General features: G+C 34.2%; 1 protein-coding gene across 12 annotated transcripts; it reads left to right on the top strand.

Moving 5' to 3' along the window:
• The first annotated feature begins 1,305 nt into the window (after positions 1-1,305).
• On the top strand, positions 1,306-21,918 carry LOC114720743 (zinc finger CCCH domain-containing protein 32). Of its 12 annotated transcripts, none has more exons than XR_003737992.1 (9): positions 15,898-16,290; positions 16,434-16,576; positions 16,933-16,995; positions 17,145-17,264; positions 17,339-17,629; positions 17,757-18,068; positions 20,413-21,038; positions 21,117-21,164; positions 21,542-21,918. XR_003737992.1 is itself a non-coding variant. In XM_028906429.1 (7 exons), exons 1-7 carry the CDS (start codon positions 1,572-1,574, stop codon positions 20,803-20,805), a joined length of 1,416 nt encoding a protein of 471 aa, XP_028762262.1. In that variant the 5' UTR covers positions 1,306-1,571; the 3' UTR covers positions 20,806-21,288. The 12 variants fall into 12 exon arrangements, 7 of the variants coding, with proteins under 7 accessions (XP_028762262.1, XP_028762263.1, XP_028762264.1 ...); XR_003737990.1 differs by having other exon boundaries at positions 20,413-21,164; positions 21,542-21,616; positions 21,703-21,918; XR_003737993.1 differs by lacking the exon at positions 21,117-21,164 and having other exon boundaries at positions 20,413-20,948.
• The last annotated feature ends 1,363 nt before the right edge of the window (positions 21,919-23,281 follow it).

The raw sequence follows: 23,281 nt of genomic DNA, 5'->3' as shown, positions 1-23,281 counted from the left end.
TTTTCCCTCCCCACAATCGTCAGGCTAAATTTAAGTCATCTTACTTCATTCACCCCTTTTTTTAAGTGAAAAAGATTTTCATTTGGGAGTAAATTTATCCTATGTTTGGCATGAAGAAAATGGAGAGGAGAGGGGAGGTGAAGGGAGAATTTTTAATCAAACTCATTTAATTTTTTTTTTCTCAATTTCATTTTTCTTATACCAAATGGAGACTTAAATTTTAAATTTTAAAATAGTAGTAATATGTTGCAGCCCCAAAATTCTACGAAAATTAACTACGTTACTTTTATAAAAGACCCTTATAGTTGTAGCTTAATATTACTTCTGGTCCTTAATATAAGAATTTGTTTGACTTTTATTTTGATTCTAAATATAGAATCTAATCCACTTTATCTCTTATATTTATCTATTTTTTTAATACAGTTCTTGTAATAATAGTAGTTTTTACAAATATACTTGATTAGTAAAGATATTTTATAAAAAATAATACCTATTTATTATAAATAACTAATTAAACTAATTTTCTTAATCTATTTAAATTATTTAACTAGCTATTATATTAATGATAATAATAGAAGGTGATATTATCATCTTTGACTCTCTTTTTTTGGGGGGGGGTCGGCGAAGGCAAAACTTAAACATGTCGCAAAACAATTTAGGGGATATTTGAGAAAAATGCTTTTTGAATTAAACAAACACCCCTTTAATCTCATGACTCGTGATTCAGGAGGCTTCGGAGCTATTTGGGCGTTCTATACTTCTATGCAATTTTTTTGAGTCAGAAATTCTAGTGACGATTTGGAAATGTTTGAATAGAAACAAATCATAATTTTAAAAGTAAATGTGTAAAAAAATTTATTCATTTTAAAAAAAATACTTCTAAAACTATAGTTTAGAGGACTGTCAAACACTCTTTTGAACAGTCCCGCAAAAACGAAGTTTGGGACAAGCATCGGCAAGATGAAATGACAAAATCGTCCGAGCCGATCATATGCATCCATATGAGAACTGTAAAATCAAAGCCCACTTTTGTCACATCACCTCACCAACCTTCTAAGGAGGGTCATCACTTTGAAATTTTAAGGCTATTTCCGTCATTTCAAAAGAGAGAGTGTCGGTTACGGCTCTCTTCGTCAAAACTCGTGTTTAAATTATTACGGAAAATTATTATATTTTCCAGGTGCGCTATTTGGCGGGTACTCAACAGCCCTGCCGCGAACGAAAAACCAAAGCAGAACATTAAAAAAAATTAAATTAAAAATACATAAGAAAAAGAAACGAGCTGAAAGCCAACCCCAAAGCCAGACCAGACCGTACACTGCCCAGTCAGAGTGTGTGTGAGTGTGCGAGGGAGTGTGAGAGAGTGAGAGAGGAGGAAAGAAAGAGCAGAGGCTCCGTTCCCGTGTGAACGCATCTCTGTCACTCGGAATCGCGACGCAGCCGAGCGAGGAACAAAAGCGTCTCCGATCTCTCAGAACATTCTAGACTCCTGTAAATTTCTTGTGCAGTACCGTTTCGGCCCTGTAAAGTCTGTGAGTTGTACAGGATCCTCAGTACAAGCAACCATTTCCATGGAGCTGTACGGTCGGAACCCGGCTAGGAATGGGTCACAACCGGGTAATCAATCCGAATGGCGCCCATCTGGCGGCGAAACTGGGCTTGAAGGTGCTTCGATTAATTATGAATTTCAACTTGCCCCGTTTGGGATCAAATTTGGTCTTTTTACGATGTTGCTTTGTTAGGGTTTCCTGAATGTGGTAGTTAAGTTGGGGTTTGTGATGCTTTTTGTTTCAATTTTGGTATTCCTGTAGAGTCGATGTGGCAGTTAACCATCGGCGGCGGTGAATCTTACCCGGAGCGACCCGGCGTACCCAATTGTGTGTATTACATGCGAACCGGGTTCTGTGGATACGGTGGCAGGTGCCGTTACAATCATCCTCGTGATCGCGCCGCGGTATACGTTGATCATTTTAAAATAGTTATTCCTGGTTCGGTGATAGTGTCTCCTTAATGCTGTATCACTATGAATATTTCAACAGTGGACATACCCTTTTCTTGTTGCTGATGTCTGTAGAATGTGTTAAAAGCTTAATCAATGTTCAATTTCTATAAGTAATCGAGATTCGTAGTTCTTTCCGTCATTTGTATTTTAATGGAATCCTATTCTCTCTGTTTTTTTTAAATTATTATTTGTAGTATTTTTTGTCTGAATCATCAATTATCAAGGAACTGATTATTGAATTTGTCACTGTTAAATGATCTTTCAAACAAGAATCAGTTGAGAGGATAAATTTATTTCACGTTGCATAAATGCACATTAATAAGAGCACAAAGAATAAGAGCGTGGATATGGATAAATTTTCTTACCATCTTCGAATTTGGGATGTGATATTTAAATATATGAATCTCAATGGAGCCAAAACTACTCAGGTTGCAGCAGCTGTGAGAGCTACAGGGGATTACCCAGAACGAGTGGGGGAACCTTCATGTCAGGTTTTGTTCTTTATGATCTTCACATTGTTGATCGCCGAAAATGCCTAACGCTTTTCACTTTCTCTGGCTAATTGTTGCTTACATTGTATTTAAAATAGCTTTGTTCTGGTTAGACTAATTTGGACCTCTTCTCATGAGCAGTATTATTTGAAAACGGGAACCTGCAAATTTGGTGCATCCTGTAAATTTCACCATCCAAAACACGGAGGTGGATCATTAAGCCAAGCTCCTCTAAATATTTATGGATACCCGTTACGCCCGGTTTGACTCTTCTTCATCCTCATTTTATTGATGGTAAATCGTGCACTAGTTAAATCATGTGTTAATTTTCACAGGGTGAGAAAGAATGCTCCTACTATTTGAAAACGGGGCAGTGCAAATTTGGCATAACTTGTAAATTCCATCATCCTCATCCAGCTGGCACGTCAATGCCAGCATCTGCACCTCAGTTTTATCAACAGGTGCAGTCTCCTACAGTCCCTCTTGCTGAACAGTTTGGGGGGGCATCCAGCAGTTTGAGAGTGCCTAGGCCTTCAATATTGCCTGGTTCATATATGCAAGGGGCTTATGGTCCTGTCCTCCTTTCTCCAGGGGTTGTTCCCTTTCCAGGATGGAGTCCTTACACGGTATAACCACTCTGAATTATGGAGCTAGTCATCCTTTCTTACCTTTTTTCTTTCTTTTTTGAATAAATTTTCAATGTTCTTTAGAACTCTCATATGTTGGGATAATTGAATTGTGCAATTGGCACAGGCACCTCTGAGTCCTGTGTTATCTCCTGGTGCTCAATCGGGTGTTGGGGCTACTTCTCTGTATGGAGTGACCCAGTTGTCTTCATCAACATCAGCTTTTGCTAGACCATATACTCCCGTTCCATCAACTACTGGCCTTTCAGGCAGTGGCCTGAATGAACCGATATTTCCTGAAAGACCTGGTGAACCTGAATGCCAATACTATCTGAGAACAGGGGACTGCAAATATGGATCAGCATGTCGATTTCATCATCCCAGGGACCGGACCGTGACCCGGCCACTTCTCAGCCCCATTGGTCTTCCTTTGCGTCCGGTAAGTGTGGTCACATACTCAATCCAATCATGTTTAGCTTGCTTTGTGCTCCTTGGAAGATTGGTTAAATTAAGTTATATGCTAGGTTGAATGGATGATATTTGATGGTATCGAAAGCTTTTTCAATTTGGTTGTTCATGCCTAAGTGCTTATCTTTGTGCAAATTATTACTGAATTTATTGGATTTTATTAGATATATGTGATGTGTGCAACAGTGCAAGTAAGCTCGTCCCTTTTTGGGGGGGGGGGTGGTGTAGTTTCAGTGGTATGTTGAATGTTTAATCACTTATGTCTAGCTTTGAATGAAAGAACTGGACTCAGTTATAATTACATAAACTTGTCAATTTGTCATTGACACGCTTCGCTTGTAATTTCCTTTTTCCTGAACTTTTCTTGGACTCCACACTGACCATGAATCCAAAGGCTTCCTTTTTATTCCTTATCTATACAGTTTAGTGTTGAGTGCAAATTAAACACCTTCATAAATTCTAAAGAACTTCATAGTAAATACGTGCATTTTTACTTTGGGGCATGCATCTTAGCAGTATGATTGAGACAAGTAAACCCATGGAGGCATCAATCGTGCACTTAACACTTTTCTGGATTCCAAAGCATCAAGCCCCGTTTTTGAGTGCTTGATCAAAGAAGAGCAGGGATGAGAATATATTCTGTCAAAGGCTTATGCACATGTACAGCATTATAAATTGTGGGTGCGCTCGAGTTTTTTGGCTTGTAATGGGACAGAGAACGCAGAAAGCAGTTCTAACTCATTTTGGGGCTGTAATTTTGTTAACAGAACGCTTGCATCAGAGCTGCAGTAGTGACTTAATCTGAGCTCTGAAGTCTACTGGCTTTTACTCGTTTATTTTTACTTGTCTGCACCACTTCTGTTAGCTGTGTATAGTTGTGGTTTTGAGGGCTGTTCCTTATGCAATTAGCTGCTTTATGAGCACTGAGGGATGTTAGTGATCTCTAGTGACATTTAAAAAATGGGGTGCTTTCCCCTCTTCCTAGAATTGAGATTATGTTCTTTTAGCATGTACCTCTAACTAATATATATTTTCTTTGCAATTAAATGCCCAGCTGCCATCGCTATGATCATTTATATGATTTTTGATTCACTTGCATGTGTGCTAGTGCTGGCCCAGATTTTCATAGTCTTTGTCTGATCTTTGCATATTATTATTCTGTAAAGGTTTTGAGATTTATTACTTCTTCTGTTTAATGTGACCTTACCTACTTGTTGAAAACAAGTGCTCTTACTGCTCATTTCCAAGCCTGCCGTGTAACAGCATGTTTTGAGAGATCGTGAGAAATGGAACAAATGTAATGTTATTGGATATTATTTGTTGCCACAAAGATGATTATAGATGGAGTATTGAAGTTCAGGTGATTTATGGCTGAACTTATTAATTTGGATCCTTTTGTTCCTGGTGATTGGAGACGCTAATAGGATATGGCCCAGCCCCAAAACATATCGGAGAAAGAAGAGTAAAGAAAAGGGCAAGCTGGCAGAGAGAGGTGGGGAGAGGACAAGGGAATCACAACTAACTCTGACTAGGGAACATAAGGAGGATAGGGGAGTGTAGGATAGGAGGTAGGCAATTAGTTGAAGAGAGTTTACCCCCTTGACTGCTAGAGCAATAGTATGAGAGTCCTTTTCATTGTTTCTTTGGCTGTGACTGCAACCCTTTAATTCCCCGAGCTTTATCCTCTTACACTGCTTAAAGGTTATTCTCAGCTTTTGAATCATTCATAATACTGAATTACAGCTAGGTCCCAACACTTGCATGGCTGATTGATACTTGTGTTGAGAAAGCACTGTTTTCCTCTAGTCATATAAAAGAGAATTAGCACCTTATCTCAGCATCAAGGAAATAACTTTAATCGAGTTTTATGGAAGACTTTGTTGCATTCATGTGCGTAGAATGCACTACCATTTCTTTTTCTTCCCCCCATAGTTATTGTTAAGTGGTGTTGATATGTTATTTGCTGAGTTCGCCCTTTTCTGCTTCAGAAACCCGGTTCCTTTAATGATTTATGCTTCATGTTTACGTTTTATTAGTCAATCATACCTCAGTGGTTATTAGTCATAATTAAACAGTGACTTGAATGGATTTTTATCATTAATTATGTATGTTATCTTATGTTAGTTTTGTTTCCGCTCATCTTTGTTATTAGAGTTAGTAATTGAACACAAAGATTAAGTTGACATTCTTATGTTGTTTTGCCGCATTACAATTAATGTTCTTTCTTTTGGGAATTCTTTCTTTAATTAATCCCTTTTCTAGAAAACAGGGGGTGCAACCTTGTGTTTTTTACTTACAAAACGGGCACTGCAAGTTTGGCTCCACTTGCAAATATGACCATCCTTTGGGGTCTGTGAGATACAGTCCTTCAGCATCCTCTCTCACTGATATGCCAGTGACTCCGTACCCTGTTGGATCCTTGCTGTCTACCCTGTCTCCTTCAACAACATCTGCAGAACTTCGGCCTGATCTGATGTCAGGCCCAAAAGCGGAATCTTTTGCTACTAGAATGCCATCCTCTGGAAATGGTTCAAGCAATCCTGTCAGTTTAATTTTCTCACAAGGGGGAACCGTCTCTCTTTCTGATGTGCAACTCTCAAGTCAAAGCCCTACTCCTTTAAGCAGTAGCAGAAGCACTAGACAAAGTGGTGACATACGATGATCAGTCTAATGCTAAACCGATTCATTATCACCTATTGGATGTGATTTCCCAACACCGGATTGCTTATGTCGATAATTTAGTGAATTCCTAGTGGCAATTCAAAGTTTCACAGTCACAGTCGACAATTCATCAAGTTCTGGTTAGCCCATATTAGGTCATTCTCTTCAACGCTATTCTCATGTGATTATATCATCTGAAATAAGCTTTAACAGAAAACAACTATCCCTAGGCTTGCCTTCTTTGGATTGATTCTGTTGTTTTATTTTTGGCACTAGTGTGATATTTATCATACCATGTGTATATTATATATATAGAGGCTTTTATGCGCTTTTTCATTCTATAAAAAGATAGTGGCTTTTATGCGAGGCCAGAGCCATTAACTACCCCTATATGCAGGCTGGGAGCTCATATTACAGTTTTAACTGCTACAATGAAAATTAACTGGAAATACAGCTCATTACAAACGGCATTTGTAACTCCTCTGGTTTTGCGGAAGTGCATGGATGGACGGATATAACGGTAAAATGTGCAAAGGACTGGGGGACCAATTGTGGCTCCTTAAATCATCATATGGAATGCCAATGGATGCAATTTAACTTGCTTCTTGTGGAATACCGTTGGTGATTAAAATTAAACCTTTTAAGAGTGTTTGAATGGAAATCAAATATGGTTTTAGAAGTGATTTACGGTATACGAAGTAAATATATGGAGGAGTTTATCTTGATATGTGGAAAAATGTTTTTCAGAAGTACTTCTCATACTATCCAAACACTTTCTAAATTATTGTTTGATATGAGAGGAGAAGAGGAATAATTTTAGTGAGCTCTATTTAAAAAATTAAAAAAAAAAGAGATTTTAAAGTTTTAATAAAGAGAAGAAATAATATAAAATAATAATAATAATTAATTAAAAGTTTTTGATTGTATTTTTTTTAATTTTTTAAATTGAGTTTATTAAAAAAATTTATCTCTTCTCTTTTTTTCTGTTTTTCTCACACCAAACAGATCCTAAGTTACACAAATCAATGAATTAAAAAGAATAATGAAATTTAATATTCCCAAAGAGGAAACTGAAGAGATGAATGTTTAGAACGGGAATTGAACGGATGATGAAATTTAATATTCCAAAACATCTCTAGATGTCAAATAGGCCCAATTCTGCAATGTATCCTTTTAGAACGGTAAGATCGAATCCTCCTTTTGTCACGTTTCAAAACACACTTCCAGGTAATAATCATCGCTCTGGAATCTTGAGGCTATTTGCGTCATTTCGAAAGAGCCAGTCTCGGATGCCCTTCTCTCTGTCAAAACTCGCGTTTAATCTATTTTGTGAAAATTAACCTGAAGAATTTACCCATGCTAAATAAATCTTACAAATTTATTAAAATGCTCTGAATTTTCTTAAAATTTGGTTATAATAAATTTTTTATTAAAAATGACCCATAAATCCTTTATTTGACTTGCATTGAATGACGATCTGTTTGTTTCCTATTGATATTGACCAATTGTTGTTAACGGCCTATTTAAGGGAATACTCTTTTTAGTTTTTTATTAAAATATTAGTACTTTGACACTTACTACAATATATTCACAGGTAAATCACCTAAACCTTCAAAAATATTATATTTTTAATTTTTTAACTTTATATAAAGTTTCAATTTGATCTTTTATCTTTTAAAAATATATTTTTAGTCATTTAACACTAAAACTGTGAACAAAAAAATAATAACATTGAAATTTTGAATGTTGATAAAATATTCTAAAATACTAATATATTGAGTTTAATTTTCAAAACAATCATGACTATTGTTACAAAGAATTATCATTTAACACTAACAATTTTAACATTAAAGAACTAAAAATATACTTTCTAATATTGAGGGATAAAATTGAAACTTTATGTAAAGTTAAATGATAAAATAAGTATTTTAGCCTTTAAAATATTATTACTTCCGTATTTGTTGGTTAATCCCTATATTTACATGTTGTTATTGTAGGTTTATAAGTGAATTTGCATAAGTTTTTTTAGGATAATACTTATATTAAGTTTTTTATATTCATTATGTCAAATTTTCAAATCATATATGAACACGTCTTATTTTTTAAATATTAATATTTAACAGCATTTACTTATAAATCTACATAAAGCCAAAAAAGAACACATAACTATGAGTAATTGGAGAACTTGACATAATCAATATAATAAATTTGACATAATTTCTTTATTGCTTTTTGTGTAAATTGTGCAAATTGATTTTGTTAACTTTTTATAGACTTACAAGCCGTCCTTGTAAATTTACAAGTGAGCCTAGCTATTCTTTGCCTTTCCAGGTTGTAAAACTCGTAATTTTTCTTAAAATTTAAAAGGATGACCTATGAGTACAAGTAAATCACCCAATTTTCTATAATTAATTATTTATTTCTTACATTTAAAATTGAGGGAATAATATTTTAAGAGATCTACTTGTAAATTTAATAATTTGACATTTAAATTTGTGAAAATTTACTTTTAAATCTATAAAATTTGACCTGTAAATATGTTAATACTTTAATCGAGACATTTAAAAAAGGTAGAGCATTTTCCCTTTACTTAATCAGCCGTAACAACAGCTAGTTAATATCAGCGTTAATTGGTCACCGATCATGCCAGCAATGGGCCCAACCCTCGAAGACCCTTGGTTGATGCTCCTTGGATACTAAGAAAAATTAGGAGGAGAAAAAAAAAAAAAAGGAGGGGAGAAAATAGGGAGAATAAAAAGCTGAAAAGAAAATATTATTCTTTTTCTTACTTGGACGGAAGCAAGGAAATAGAGATGGATGAAAATAAATAAATATCTAAATAACTAAAATATATTTATCAAAATATATTATATTTAAAATTAAATCAAATTAAATATTATAATAACATTAACATCATCAAATAATTTAAAATCAAGTTGTTTGGTTTATATATATTTTAGGTTATTGTATTTTAAAAATAAATTACTTAATAAAAAGATTGTTGTGATTAAAAAAAGAGAGGAAAAACTAAGGGAAAAAGACAGAAAAATAACAAATGAACTTCATAATGCCAAAAAGGTCTGCCGAATTTGAGAAATCTCAATTTAGTCTCAAGAGACTAATTTGGCATTTATAAGTTTGCTGAAATGACTATATGGCCCTTCATTTTATTTATTGTTTTTAAAATACCAAAGCTCCCACTGGCCGGCCGGTCGGGACAATTGGTCACCGAGGTCTGCCAGTCGAAAACAATTTTTTTTGAAAATTTTTATAACTTCAGTATAACGGTTAACAACTTTTGTATTACTACTAATAATTTCAGCATAGTAGTTAACGACAAGTTTTCTGGGAAATTTAACAAGTTTCGGCGGATGGAAACAATTTTTTTGAAAATTTTGACAATCTCAGTATAACAGTTAACAACTTTTGTAACACTATTAACAACTCCGGTATAGCAGTTAACAATAGGTTTTTTAGAAAATTCAACAATTGGTCGTCAAAGCTCTGGCGGATGGAAACAATTTTTTTGAAAATTTTTACAACTTCAATATAACGGTTAACAACTTTTGTAACGCTATTAACAACTTCAGTATAGTAGTTAACAATAGGTTTTTGAGTTGTAACAACATTACTGAAGTTGTAAAAATGTTACTTTTTGAATTTCCCAAAAAAACCTGTTGTTAACTGCTATATCGAAATTATTAATAGCGTTACAAAAATTGTTAACTGTTGTATTGAAGTTCTAAATTTTTTTTAAAAAAAGTAGTTTTTAAAGTTATAAAAATGCCATTTTTTTAAAGTTTTTAAGAAAATCTATTGTTAAATATTATACCGAAATTGTTAATAGAGTTACAGAACTTATTAACGACATTACTAAAGTTGTAAAAATGCTACTTTTTGAATTTTTGGAAAATTTATTGTTAATTGCTATACTGAGATTGTTAATAATATTACAAAAGTTGTTAACCGTTATACTGAAGTTGTAAAAAATTTTTTTAAAAAAAATTTCCTAAAATTGTAAAAATGCCTTTTTTTTTAATTTTTAAGAAAACATATTGTTAAATGCTATACCGAAGTTGTTAATAGGGTTACAGAACTTGTTAACGGCATTATTGAAGTTGTAAAAATGCTACTTTTTGAATTTCTTGAAAAACCTGTTGTTAATAGCGTTACAAAAGTTATTAACCGTTATAATGAAGTTGTAAAAATTTCCAAAAAAATTGTTTCCGGTCACCTGCCGAAACTCTGGCGACCAATTGTTAAATTTCCTAAAAAAACCTATTGTTAACTGCTATATTGAAATTGTTAATAACATTACAAAAGTTGTTAATTGTTATACTGAAGTTGTAAAAATTTTCAAAAAAATTGTTTCTAGCCGTCGAAACTTGTTGAATTTCCTAGAAAACCCGTCGTTAACTGCGATACTGAAATTGTTAATAGTGTTACAAAAATTGTTAACCGTTATACTGAAATCATAAAATTTTTCAAAAAAATTATTTCCGACCGGTGGAGCTCCAGTGACCAATTGTCGGTTGGTCATCGAAGCTCCGGTGACTGCCGCTGCTGGAGCTCCTGCGACTGATCGGCCAATGGAGAGCTTTGGTATTTTAAAAACAATAAATAAAATGAACAGCAATATAGTCATTTCAGTAAATTGATAAATGCCAAATTAGTCTCTTGAGAGTAAATTAGGATTTCTCAAATTCAACAGACCTTTTTAGCATTATGAAGTTCATTTGTCATTTTTCTATCTTTTTCTCAAAAACTAATTTGGAGATTTCTGTAGTTTTATCTAGTTTTGAATTAGGTTGCTGAACTTTTTTTTCATTGGGCCTTTTTAGTTTATTATTTTACACGTTAAATTTTATTTTGATCATAAATATAAAACCAAAATTCACTTTGTTTCTCATATTTATTCATTTTTTTAAGATGATTCTTGTAATAACGGTAATTCTAGCTAATAAATTTAATTAGCAAGGATATTTTAGGAAAGACAATATCTATTTATTACAAATAACTAACTTAACTTGTTTACTTAATCTATTCAAATTAGTCAATTAGTTCTTATATTTAGGATTGGAACGGGGTTAAAACTTTTGTTAGAGATCAATGGCACAACAACTGAACGCATAATGAACATCTACGTGGAATTTTTTTTACCTGAACACAAAAGAAGGGAAAATTGAGGAGAAGGACCTACAAAAATTAGTACTCCTCCGGTCCTAAATATAAGATCCCTTTCGTAGTGTAAATTACACTACAAAAAAAGTTTTTACACTACGAAAAGGGTTTTATATTTAGGATTGGAGGAGTATTTATTAAGAGTGATCATAAAAATTGTAATTAATTTGAACGACCAAAAATTAAAATATGAATTTACAATTACGAAATTATCCCTGGCCAAATCCTTACATTATCTCCAACACCCATCTCAATATTTGACTATCAATTATCAATTGAAATATAAATTTATAATTACTAAATTGCCCCCATTAAAATTAAAAACTAAATACAGCACTTAAAAAAAATAGAGTCCTATTTTTTAGTCATTCATATCTACATCTACTAACCTTTCATTCCGATATGCATGGCTGGAAAAATTTCCAGCCTGCGTGATTGCGATTTTGCCCCTCATTCTGATGTGGTTGGAAAAATAATTAGTGAAGCTTAGGTTATGAAGCGGTAGTATTTACCTGATTTTCATATTATGGTTAACAGAAAGAACTATATTTATATTCATCTAAGAAGCCTTGTATATATAGTGTGATTGTGTTCATATGTATGTATAGTTGGGATTGAATGAAGGTACAAATATATACTTTTATATTAATCCAAAAAGTCTTTATATAGAGGCCATGAGAAAATAAGAAAACATTCGGTACAAACAAACTAAAAGAGGAAAAATAATGTTCAGAATATACGTACAGTCCAATAAATAGTCTGCTAGTTGATTCCTTTTAATTTGTCTTCTTTATTCTGGATTTACAAGAAGACAATTGCTATTGATAGAAGCTTTGAGTGTATCAAAAAGAGATACGCAGAGAGAGAGAAATTAAGTTCAATTGATAATTAACCATCAAATCGAGATAGAAGGGTGTTGGAGATAATACAGGGATTTGATAAGGTATAGTTTGGTAATTGTACAATTTTATTTTAATTTTTGATCTTTCAAATTAATTACAATTTTTAAGATCCCTCTTAATAAATACTAATTTTTTTAGGTCCTTCTCTCTAATTTTTCCTAAAAAGAAACCTAGCTTGTTCTGCTCCTTCCTGCGTAGTTAGCCGCCATTGAAGGCCTCGGGGGGTATATGATGCAATTGCATAGCTTCTAGAACTGATATTTTTTCTTTTCCGAAGCCACAACCACAACGTCGCAATCCTCTTTATTTTTTTTGGTCAACACAACGTCACAATCTGAACTGCTCCTTTGCCCGATTATCATACCGGTCTGGAACTTCAATGATTTAGTAAATTTAAATAGGGTGAGAAGAATAGTTAAATTATTTATTTATAATAAATAGATATTATTTTTTAAAAATATTTTTGCTAATAAAGTGTATTAGTTAGAACTACTATTATTATAATAATTTTTTTAAAAACATGGATAAACATAAAAAAAAAAGTAAACTAGAGCCTTATAGTTAGGATCAAAATAAAAATATTCTTATATATTATATTAAGTAAAATATACATGAAACGGTTATCTGGTCGAAATCAATTTATTACAAAAAATAGATAGTAAAATAATCACTGCTTGGAAGCATAAAATTAAATTTAGATAGTAAAAATATTCTAAGAAAAACAATACCTATTTATTATAAATAAATAATTTAAATAGTTTTCTTAATCTATTTAAATTTACTAAATCACTAAAGTCCAAGACTAGTATAACAATTGGTTTGCAAACGATGAGGTAAAAGAAAATTGTTTTCAGTTACTTTTTTTTTGCCGCATACATACACAGTAGAGTCCAAGCTGTCAAGAGGTATGTTTGGATTATCAATTAAAATAAATAAATTATTAGATTAGATAAAAGTTAAATTAGGTAATGTGATTTATGTTTAAATTGAGTTTTATAAAAGTTTGTTTGTAAAGTAAAAAAATTATTTGGACTATGATTGAATAAGTTTAACTCATAGAACGACCACAATGGACATAACTTTTATTAAACAATAAAAAATGATTAAAAATATGAATTCACAAAATATAATAATTTTAAATTATTATAATAGAAAAAAGTTACATTTAATGAATAAAATATATTTAAATTAGAAATCGTGAAAATTTTTGAATCAAATAATATTACATAATTATTTGGATGATATACTTTGCTTAATTTACATAAATATAAAATGAAAAATAATATTAAAAATGAAAAATATTATAAAACTATTAAAAATTATTTTCACTTAAGATAATAGTAAAAATAAATAATTAAGAACTGCTTGGGAAGCACAAAGAATCTATAAAAAGAAGCATAAGAACAACATAAACATAAGAATAAAAATGTCTTTTAATTCTAAAAAACTATTTTTACATAAGTTATAAGTAAGTTTTAGGTGCTCTTATAATCATGCTTCAAAAAATAGCTTTTGAGTCATAAGTCAGATTGATTAAAAGTCGTGACACAGTTTTCAAATTTATAAACCGTCTTATCATACTTATAAGCTATTCTTGTTCCTTTCCAAAACGCCAAACCAGATAGGCCGAAGATGATCCAAGTATTTGCCAGATGTGTACATTTTAACGGAAGTTATAGCACCTTTAGTTTTTATTTAACAGTTTTAAGGGACTCACTACTTTAATGGCATAAACTAAAAAGATCTAATAAAGAAAAAGCTTAGGACCCGATTCAAAACTTGATGAAACTATACAAATTTCAAAATTAGTTTTCCTGAAAAAAATAAAAAGTAAATAATTTTTTAAACATAATAAAAAATTAAATATGGAAAGAAAAAATTCAAGAACAAAAAAATATAAGAGGAGGGGGAATCACGGAAATCTCGTGTTCTTCCCAACTTTCTTTATATATGAAAAATATATATATAAAATAATACTCCTCCGGTCCTTATTATAAGACCCAATTTGACTTTTATTTGGTCCTAATTATAAGACCCAATCCATTTTGTTTCTTATATTTATGCATTTTTTTCCAAGATAATTCTTCTAATAATGATAGTTTAAGCCAATATACTTAATTAGTAAGGATATTTTAAGAATGACAACACTTATTTATTATAAATAACCAACTTAACTTACTTCCTTAATCTCCTCAAATAAGTCAATTGGGTCTTATAATTAGGACCGGAGGAGTACATGAAATCTATCTTTTTTTTTTCCTCCTTTTTTTTGTTGCATTTTCTCTCCCATCCAAATATCCAAACATGAGAAAATACATTTCGTTCTCTTATGTTTCCTCTCATTTTCTCTCCTCTATAATTTTCTCTTCATCTAAGCACGGGCCAAGAGTTTGCAGAAGAGACTGTGAGTTTCATATTTCAAGTAGTAAAAAAAAAAAAAAAATACTGCCCCTATGGGGGCACTAACTGGTTGTATATAAAAACTAAGAAAAAAAATTGAAGGCGTGTGGTTTTTCCTGATAAAACGGGTAAATATATTAAAAAAAAGTTAGTTTAACATAAGGGTGTTTAAATTGTTCCGTTCCGGTAGGTCCGTTCTAATCCTGATCACTTTGGGATGGGATGGGACAGGAGACCGGGTTGTCTCATCCCGGGATATATAATTTTAAATTTTTTTTTGTAAATATGTTAAAATAATGCAGGGAATTCAAGGAAGATGGACAGATGCTTACACTTTTAGCATTTAATCTTTGCATCTATTGTTTTATCCAATTTGTGGCGTCAGATTATCATCTAATTGGCCTGCAGAATTAATTTTTGATACTGAAAGTGTCCAATTTATTACAAATTATTAAAAATATTGTCCATTTTCAAAGGCCCAAATTTTATATCGATATTGATTTTGGCTCAAAGCAATATGTTAGGCCCAAAAAAAAAAAAGAACAAGAAGAAATTTTAATCAAAATTTGGATAGGCCTAATAAAAGATTGAATTGAAGGCTCAAAACCGAGAGGGGGAAAAAAAGAAAAGAAGGACGAGATTCTGTCTTGATCTTATCGGGATTGGGACGAAACCAGGACACAAAACAAAAGTTTTGTCCCGTCCCTGTTCAATGGGACGAGCCTGTCCTTATTCCGTCTCGTCTAATTTAACGTAAAAAGTTGCAGAAATAAGACATTGTGTGAGTCTATTCCCTTACAAGAGAAAGGGTTTTTGAATAATTAAAATAATAAAGGTGAAATTAATTACCATTAATTTGTAAAAAAATTCATAATATTTCAATGAGTTTATGAGATTTATATAAATAAATTTATTTCTATATATTTTTGTCAACAGCATTTGAACAGGTCCCAGTCCCATTGCCCCAGCAATAAACCAAAAAGACACAAGTCAGCTGGTGGACATAATATAAATATGTGTGTGTGTATATATATATATTTATATCTTTTCCAATATTTTCCTGGGGCGCGCTATTTGGCGGGTACCCAACGACCAAGGCACATCCGCACATGGACAAGGCTTGAGCCAAAAACGAAAGCAGAAATTTGAAAAATCAAGTTAGAAATATAAAAGAAATGGGAAGAAGCTGAAACCCAACCCCGAAGCCAGACCGTACACTACAGTCCTAGTTAGAGATGTGAGTGTGCGCGAGTGAGTGAGACGGTGAGCGAGAGTGTGGAAAGGAAAGAAAGAGCAGAGACTCCGTTCCTGTGGGAACGCATCTCCGTTACTCGGATTCGCGACGCAGCCGGGCAAGGGGCAAAAGCGTCTCCGATCTCTCAGAACATTCTAGACTACTGTAAATTTCCTGTGCAGTACCATAGGTCTGAGTTGTTCTGGATCCTTAGTACAAACAACCATTTCCATGGAGTTGTACGGTCGGAACCCGGTTAGGAATGGGTCGCAAGCGGGCAGTCAATCTGAATGGCGCACATCAGGTGGCGAACCTGGGCTTGAAGGTGCTTAGAATTATGAGTTTCAACTTACCACGTTTTGTATCAAATTTGGTCTTTTTACGATCTTGCTCAGTTAGGGTTTCCTGAATGCGGAAGTTAAGTTGGGGTTTATGACGCTTTTTGTTTCAAATTTGGTATTCTTGTAGAATCGATGTGGCACTTAACTATTGGCGGCACCGAATCTTACCCGGAGCGACCCGGCGTACCCAATTGTGTGTATTACATGCGAACCGGGTTCTGTGGATACGGTAGCAGGTGCCGTTACAATCATCCTCGTGATCGTGCTGCGGTATACATAGATCATTTTAATATGGTTTGTTTTTGGTTCGATCATAGTGTCTCCCTGATGCTGCATCAATATTTCTATAGTAGACATACCCTTTCCGAGTTGCTGACTTCAGTGGAATGTGTTGAAAGCTTTATGGATGTTTAATTTTTACGTGATTGAGATACGTAGTTCTTTTCTTGTTAATTGATCTTTCAAACAAGAATTGGTTGAGAGGATATTTATTTCATGTTGCATAAATTCTTACCAATGAGAGGACAAAGAATAAAGAGTGAATGTAAATAAATTTTCATGTCACCATGGGGTTTAAAATGGTTATATTCGTTTGTATGAATCTCAACGGAGCTAAAACTACTCAGGTTGCAGCAGCTGTGAGAGCTACCGGGGAGTACCCAGAACGAGTGGGGGAACCTTCATGTCAGGTTTTGTTCTTTATGATCTTTGCATTGTAGATTCCTGGAATTGCCTCACACTTTTTGCTTTCTCTGGCCAATTGTTGCTCGTATCTTTACATTGTATTTAAAATAGCTTTGTTCTGGTTGGATTAATCTGGACCTCTTCTCATGATCAGTATTATTTGAAAACGGGAACCTGCAAATTTGGTGCATCCTGTAAATTTCACCATCCAAAACATGGAGGTGGATCATTAAGCCAAGCTTCTCTAAATATTTATGGATACCCTTTACGCCCGGTTTGACTCTTCTTCCTTCTCATGTAATTGATGGCAAATCATGCAATAGTTAAATCATGTGTTAATTTTTACAGGGTGAGAAAGAATGCTCCTACTATTTGAAAACGGGGCAGTGCAAATTTGGCATAACTTGTAAATTCCATCATCCCCATCCAGCTGGCACATCAATGCCGGCTTCTGCATCTCAGTTTTATCAACAGGTGCAGTCTCCTACGGTCCCTCTGGCTGAACAGTATGGGGGCGCATCCAACAATTTGAGAGTGGCCAGGCCCTCAATATTGCCTGGTTCATATGTGCAAGGGGCTTATGGTCATGTCCTCCTTTCTCCAGGGGTTGTTCCCTTTCCAGGATGGAGTCCTTATACGGTATAATCACTCTGCATTATGGAGCTAGTCATCCTTTCTTACCTTTTTTCTTGCCTTTTTGAATAAATTGTCAATGTTCTTTAGAACTCTCATATGTTGGGATAATTGAATTGTGCAATTGGCACAGGCACCTCTGAGTCCTGTGTTATCTCCTGGTGCTCAATCTGGTGTTGGGGCTACTTCTCTGTATGGAGTGACCCAGTTGTCTTCATCAACATCAGCTTTTGCTAGGCCATATACTCCTCTTCCATCAACTACTGGCCTTTCAGGCAGTGGCCTGAATGAACCGATATTTCCTGAAAGACCTGGTGAACCTGAATGCCAATACTATCTGAGAACAGGGGACTGCAAATATGGATCAGCATGTCGATTTCATCATCCCAGGGACCGGACTGTGACCCGGCCACATCTCAGCCCCATTGGTCTTCCTTTGCGTCCGGTAAGTGTGGTCACTTACATCAAAGATGTCTTCAACTTGCTTTGTTCTCCTATGAGGACTGATGAAACTTTTAGCTGGAGGGATGTGTATATATTCTGTCAGAGGTTTATGTACATGTACAACATTATAAATTTTGGTTGCGCTCAAGTTTTTTGCGTCGTAATGGGATGGGGAACACAGGAAGCAGCTTAACACATTTTGGGGCTGTAGTTTTGTTGACGGAAAACTCGCATTTCAGCTGCAGTAGTGACTTAATCTGAAGTCTAATGGCTTTACTTGTTTATTTTCATTTTTCTTGACCACTTCTGTTGCTGTTCATGTTTATGACTTTTTTTTTTTTTTTTAATGGAGTGAGCTGCTTTTACAAGCGTTTTTTGGCCAAAAAAAAAAATTATGAGCATTGAAGGATGTACTGATGTTTAATCACATTAAAAAATTGGGTATTTCCCCTCCTTTTCTAGAATTTGGATTATGTTCTTTTAATATATGCCTCAAAGCTAATTTATGATTTGGTTGCAATTAAATGCCTAGCCGGTATCACGAAGACCATTTATATGGTTTTCTATTCACTTGCGTGCGTGCTAGTATTTGCCCAGATTTTCTTAGCCTTTTCTTATCTCTGCATTTTATCGTTCTGTAACTGAGGTTTTGAGATTTATTAATTTTGCCGTTTAATTTGATTTGATGCTACGTACTTGCTGAAAACAAGTGCTGTGACTGATTACTTCCAAGACTGCTGTGCAGCAGCGTGTTTCGAGAGAGCATAAGAAATGGAACAAATATAATGTCATTGGATGGTATTTGATGCCATTGAGATTAATATAGATAGAATATTGGAGGTCACCTAAGTAAGGTAGGTTTTTTTTTTGGCCACCATGGTAGCTTGTTATTTATAGCTGGACTTATCAATTTGGTTAGTGATTGGAGATGCTAATGGGATATGGCTCAGTGCCAAAACATGTTTTTAGAGAAAGAATAGTGTGAAAGAAAATGGTGAGCTAAGAGAGAGCGAGCGAGAAGGGAAAGGACAAGGGAGTTGTAACTCGCTCTGACAAGGGGATATAGGGAGGAAAGGGGAGCGTAGGAAGTAGGTAATTGGTTGAGGAGAGTTTAGCCTCTTGAGTGCTAGAACGGCAGTGTGAGAGCCCTTTCAATTCTTTTATCTGTGACTGTGATAGGACCCTCTAATATATAGGAGGACTTAAAATCTAGAAATAGATAACAAAGACTGGAATAAATAAAACTGATTATAACGCTACTGCATAATATGTCAGATTTCAAGGGTAGGGTGATTTAACACACATCATACTCTCACACTTAAATACACAAACAACAATTAACTAACAGCTATACACTCAGACAAAACAGAACACAGACCACAACACAATGACACCACACTCTAAAACAGAACAAGGTTGCCAATCTTTCAAGAAGCTGGCTCTCTCCTTCCCCAAGGACCAAGTGCAATTCCAAATCCTTTTCTCCCTTGGCTGAATTCAAATGGGATGATTTATAGGCCCCAAAAAATGACCTTGGCACTCTCCCAAATAACCCATTCATAGCCTTTGACTGTCGTCTCCCTACAGCCACCCTATTTTTCTACTTCTTTCTCCAAAATAGGAAGTCCAAGTTCTGACCCACAAAAGCACCCTTTCCTTTTTCATGTATTTTTCTAAGTTCCTGAAAAGTAATCCTAATAGACTGCAACTCTTAAATTCCCTGAGCTTTATTCTCTTATTCTTACATTGGTTTGAGGTGAATCTCTGCTTTTGAATCATAAATAACACTGAATTACAGTTGGGTTCCAACAGTTGCTGACTGATTGATATGGTTAGATTGTTGACAATGAAGCATTGTTTTCCTCGAGTCTTATAAAAGCGAATTAGCATCTTGTCTCAGCATCAAAGAAATAACTTGGGTTGATTTTTATGGAAGACTAGGTTGCATTCATGTGCGAAAGAATGCACTATAATTGTTTCCCCTCCCCACTTTGTAATCGGTTTTGTTGAGTTATTTGCTGAGGCTGCCCTTTTCTTCTTCATGATTACACTTCATGTATTGATTTTATGCCTCACACATGCTTTGTATTTACGTTCCTTTAGTTAATCATGCCTGGATGATGATTAGCCATAGCTGAATAGTGACTTGTAAATGGATTTGATTCATTAGTTATTTATATCATGTTATTTGTTGTTTCATTTATGCTCTTGTTTGATATCAAAGTTAGCAATTGGATAACATGAAGATTAAGTTTTAATGACATTCTTATGTTGTTTTGCAGCTATACAATTAATGTTCTTTCTTTTGGGAACTTTTCTTAATTAATTCCTTTTCTAGAAAACAGGGGGTGCAACCTTGTGTTTTTTATTTACAAAACGGGCATTGCAAATTTGGCTCCACTTGCAAATTTGACCATCCTTTGGCGTCTGTGAGATACAGTCCCTCCGCATCCTCTCTCACTGATATGCCGGTAACTCCATACCCTGTTGGGTCCTTGCTTTCTACCCTGTCTCCTTCAACAGCATCTTCAGAGCTTCAGCCTGAACTGATGTCAGGCTCAGAAATGGAATCTTTTTCCACTAGAATGCCATCCTCTGGAAATGGTTCAAGCAATTCTGTCAGTTTAATTTTCTCACAAGGGGGAACCGTCTCTCTTTCTGATGTGCAACTCTCAAGTCAAAGCCCTACTCCTTTAAGCAGTAGCAGAAGTACTAGACAAAATGGCGACATACGATGATCAGTCTAATGCTAAACTGATTCCTCATTATCTATTGGACGTGATTTTCCATTGCTCAATTGCTTCTGTTGGTAATCTTAGTGAATTCCTAGTGGCAACTGTTCATAGTTTCACAGTCACAGCCGACGATTCATCAAGTTCTGGTTACCCGATATTAGTCATTCTCTTCAATGCTATTCTCATCTGATTATATATCATCCGAAATAATCTCTAACAGAAAACAACTTCCCTAGGTTTGTCTTCGGCCGTGGATTCTGTTATTTTATTTTTGGTACTAGTGTGATGTTTATTATACCATGTGTATATTATAGATGGGGGCTCTTATGCGAGACCAAAGCCATGCACTACTCCATACGCAGGTTGAGAGCCCAGATTACAGTTTTGCCACTGCAATGAAAAATAACTGGCAGTTTCTCTCCTCGTTACATGTTAATGTGATGTTCATTTTTAGTGTTGATTAAGAACTAAAAATTGTTTTTGGCATGTGTTTGCCCTTGGGATTATTCTCACCTCACACACTCTTAATGCAAAGAGTACAATTTCTTTTGCGTAATGCTAGGGAGCTTGGTACGAGGGGTTAGACCTCTTGTTTCTTGCTGGATTGTAGATATCCATGTGAAAAATAATATATTTATTTTCATAGCTTTTTCTTAATAAAACCTTTGGTAAATTTTTCAATATAAATCGAATGGCAGAACACGACTCCATAATATGATGTGGAAATTTCTCTCTGCAGGTTATTTGACACCACCAGGTCCCAGGGAGAATGAGAGCACGACCCGCGCCTGTTAAGAATCTAACTGCTGAAAAGGTAACAACGGAAATGACTCTTGACTTACGCTCTAAGAAACCGATACCTACGCCTCTTAAGTTAAAATCAAACAGAATGTTACGCAGAATCTAATTTTGGAGCAGTTGGTGTTCTACCTTTCTGTCGTTCCCATTCTTGTTAATACAACTCTGAGAAGATTACATATGTAAGATTTTCGGTTTTAATGAGACAATAACGTTAAAAAAAAAAAAGAATGCTTGAACGGTAAGGTAGTGGTTAAATGTGAGAATTGGTATAGGTCAGAAACCCTTCTATGAGTTGGAAATTGCGGGTTGGATTCTGCTTCGTGCTCTCTCTCTCTCTTTTTTTTTTTTTAACCAGCTGCTGCGTGCTCTTCATATCTACTCTTTTAATTGAAAAAAAAAAAAAAGAGATAACAGGGAGAGGGAGGGAGGGTTGACTTAGGAATTTTTTTTCCCTCCCCGACGAGAGGGTCCAAAGCTCTCAGTAAGGTTTAAATTGATTGAAAGAATTGATGATATTGACCCGTTATTTTTAATTTGATTTTAAAAAAAATTAGATTGAATAAAAGTTAGATTAGGTAATGTAATTTATATTTAGATTAGTTTTTGTAAATAAGCTAATTTGTAAAAATAGAAGCTAGTTGGATTATTATTGAAAAAGTAAAGTTAGTTGTAAAATGATCAAAAAAGACATAAATTTTATTAATTACTAATCTCTCACTCCCCTCATTAAACATGGGCGTATATGCAAAAAAATATATTTAATGTTCATTAAAACCATCAAAGCTTTTTATAAACCTTATAAAAAATTTCTTTTAAAAAATTTCTTATAATATGAATAGGAGGGAGTGATACATATGCGTGTATTACGTTTACATATGGTAAAATATAGGAAAAAACCGTTAATAAAAAAAAGTTATTTATAATATGATAATTTTTTAAAAAATTGTGTTATTAAAAATTTTGAAAATGCACAAAATCAATGCATGAGAGAGAAAAGCCAGAGGGCAAATTTGGTATTAAATTTGCAATAAATGTCCTCAGGCCTTTTACCAAAGCAAACGCAGGAATCCACAAGCATCTCTTTTCTGCTTCTGCTTTTCACTGGTTTTTTGACTTAAGTAAGGTGAATACAAGCTAAATAAGCTAAAAGCTTATCCAAACAAGGAATTTCAGCTATAAGTAAGGTGATTAAGTTTAAGCACGTTTTAGACTCCAAACATACCCAACAACGGGACTACAACCAAACTAATAAAGTTAGATGGATGAGAAACCTAATATATCTGAGACGATTACATCCCACCGTTGAGAGTTGGGGTACACGGCCAGCCTCTTCCTGATACTGATTATTTGTAAACTTCCCTGATAGAGGAATCAAAGAAAGGAGAGTTTGTGATCCAAGGTTAGTTCTTCGGTTTTTGTAAGTGATTGTCCTGCTTTTTCTTGTTTCGTGACCTACTAACTTTGTAATGTTCTTCCGGTGGTGATGCATTTTTCTGTTAATAATAATTATAATAAAAGATTTGATGCCGCATGCAATAAAAGGAATTTCATCTGCTCTTGTAAGTTTGGTAGCGGGAGAATCTCTATTTCTTGTGTTTGGCAGTAGGTGTCACCTATGGGAAGGGTTTTCCACCCAAATCAGGGAGCCCCCTTTTTTTTTTTTTTTGGGTTGGAGGAG

Source organism: Neltuma alba, unplaced genomic scaffold (genome assembly GCF_004799145.2).
Source record: "Neltuma alba isolate B1F8T4 unplaced genomic scaffold, ASM479914v2 tig00011997_pilon, whole genome shotgun sequence".
Taxonomy (NCBI): Eukaryota; Viridiplantae; Streptophyta; class Magnoliopsida; order Fabales; family Fabaceae; genus Neltuma; species Neltuma alba.
The sequence above is the reverse complement of the archived record's forward strand: the minus strand, read 5'-3'. Positions and strand labels throughout refer to the sequence as shown.

Excerpts from the sequence above, each read along its gene's own strand:
- LOC114720743 (XM_028906429.1), top strand. The coding sequence starts at position 1,572 with ATGGAGCTGTACGGTCGGAACCCGGCTAGGAATGGGTCACAACCGGGT. Across the intron at positions 1,666-16,433 it reads CGGCGAAACTGGGCTTGAAG|AATCGATGTGGCACTTAACT; the intron begins GTGCTTCGATTA and ends GTATTCTTGTAG. Across the intron at positions 18,069-20,412 it reads TTGGTCTTCCTTTGCGTCCG|GGGGTGCAACCTTGTGTTTT; the intron begins GTAAGTGTGGTC and ends TCTAGAAAACAG.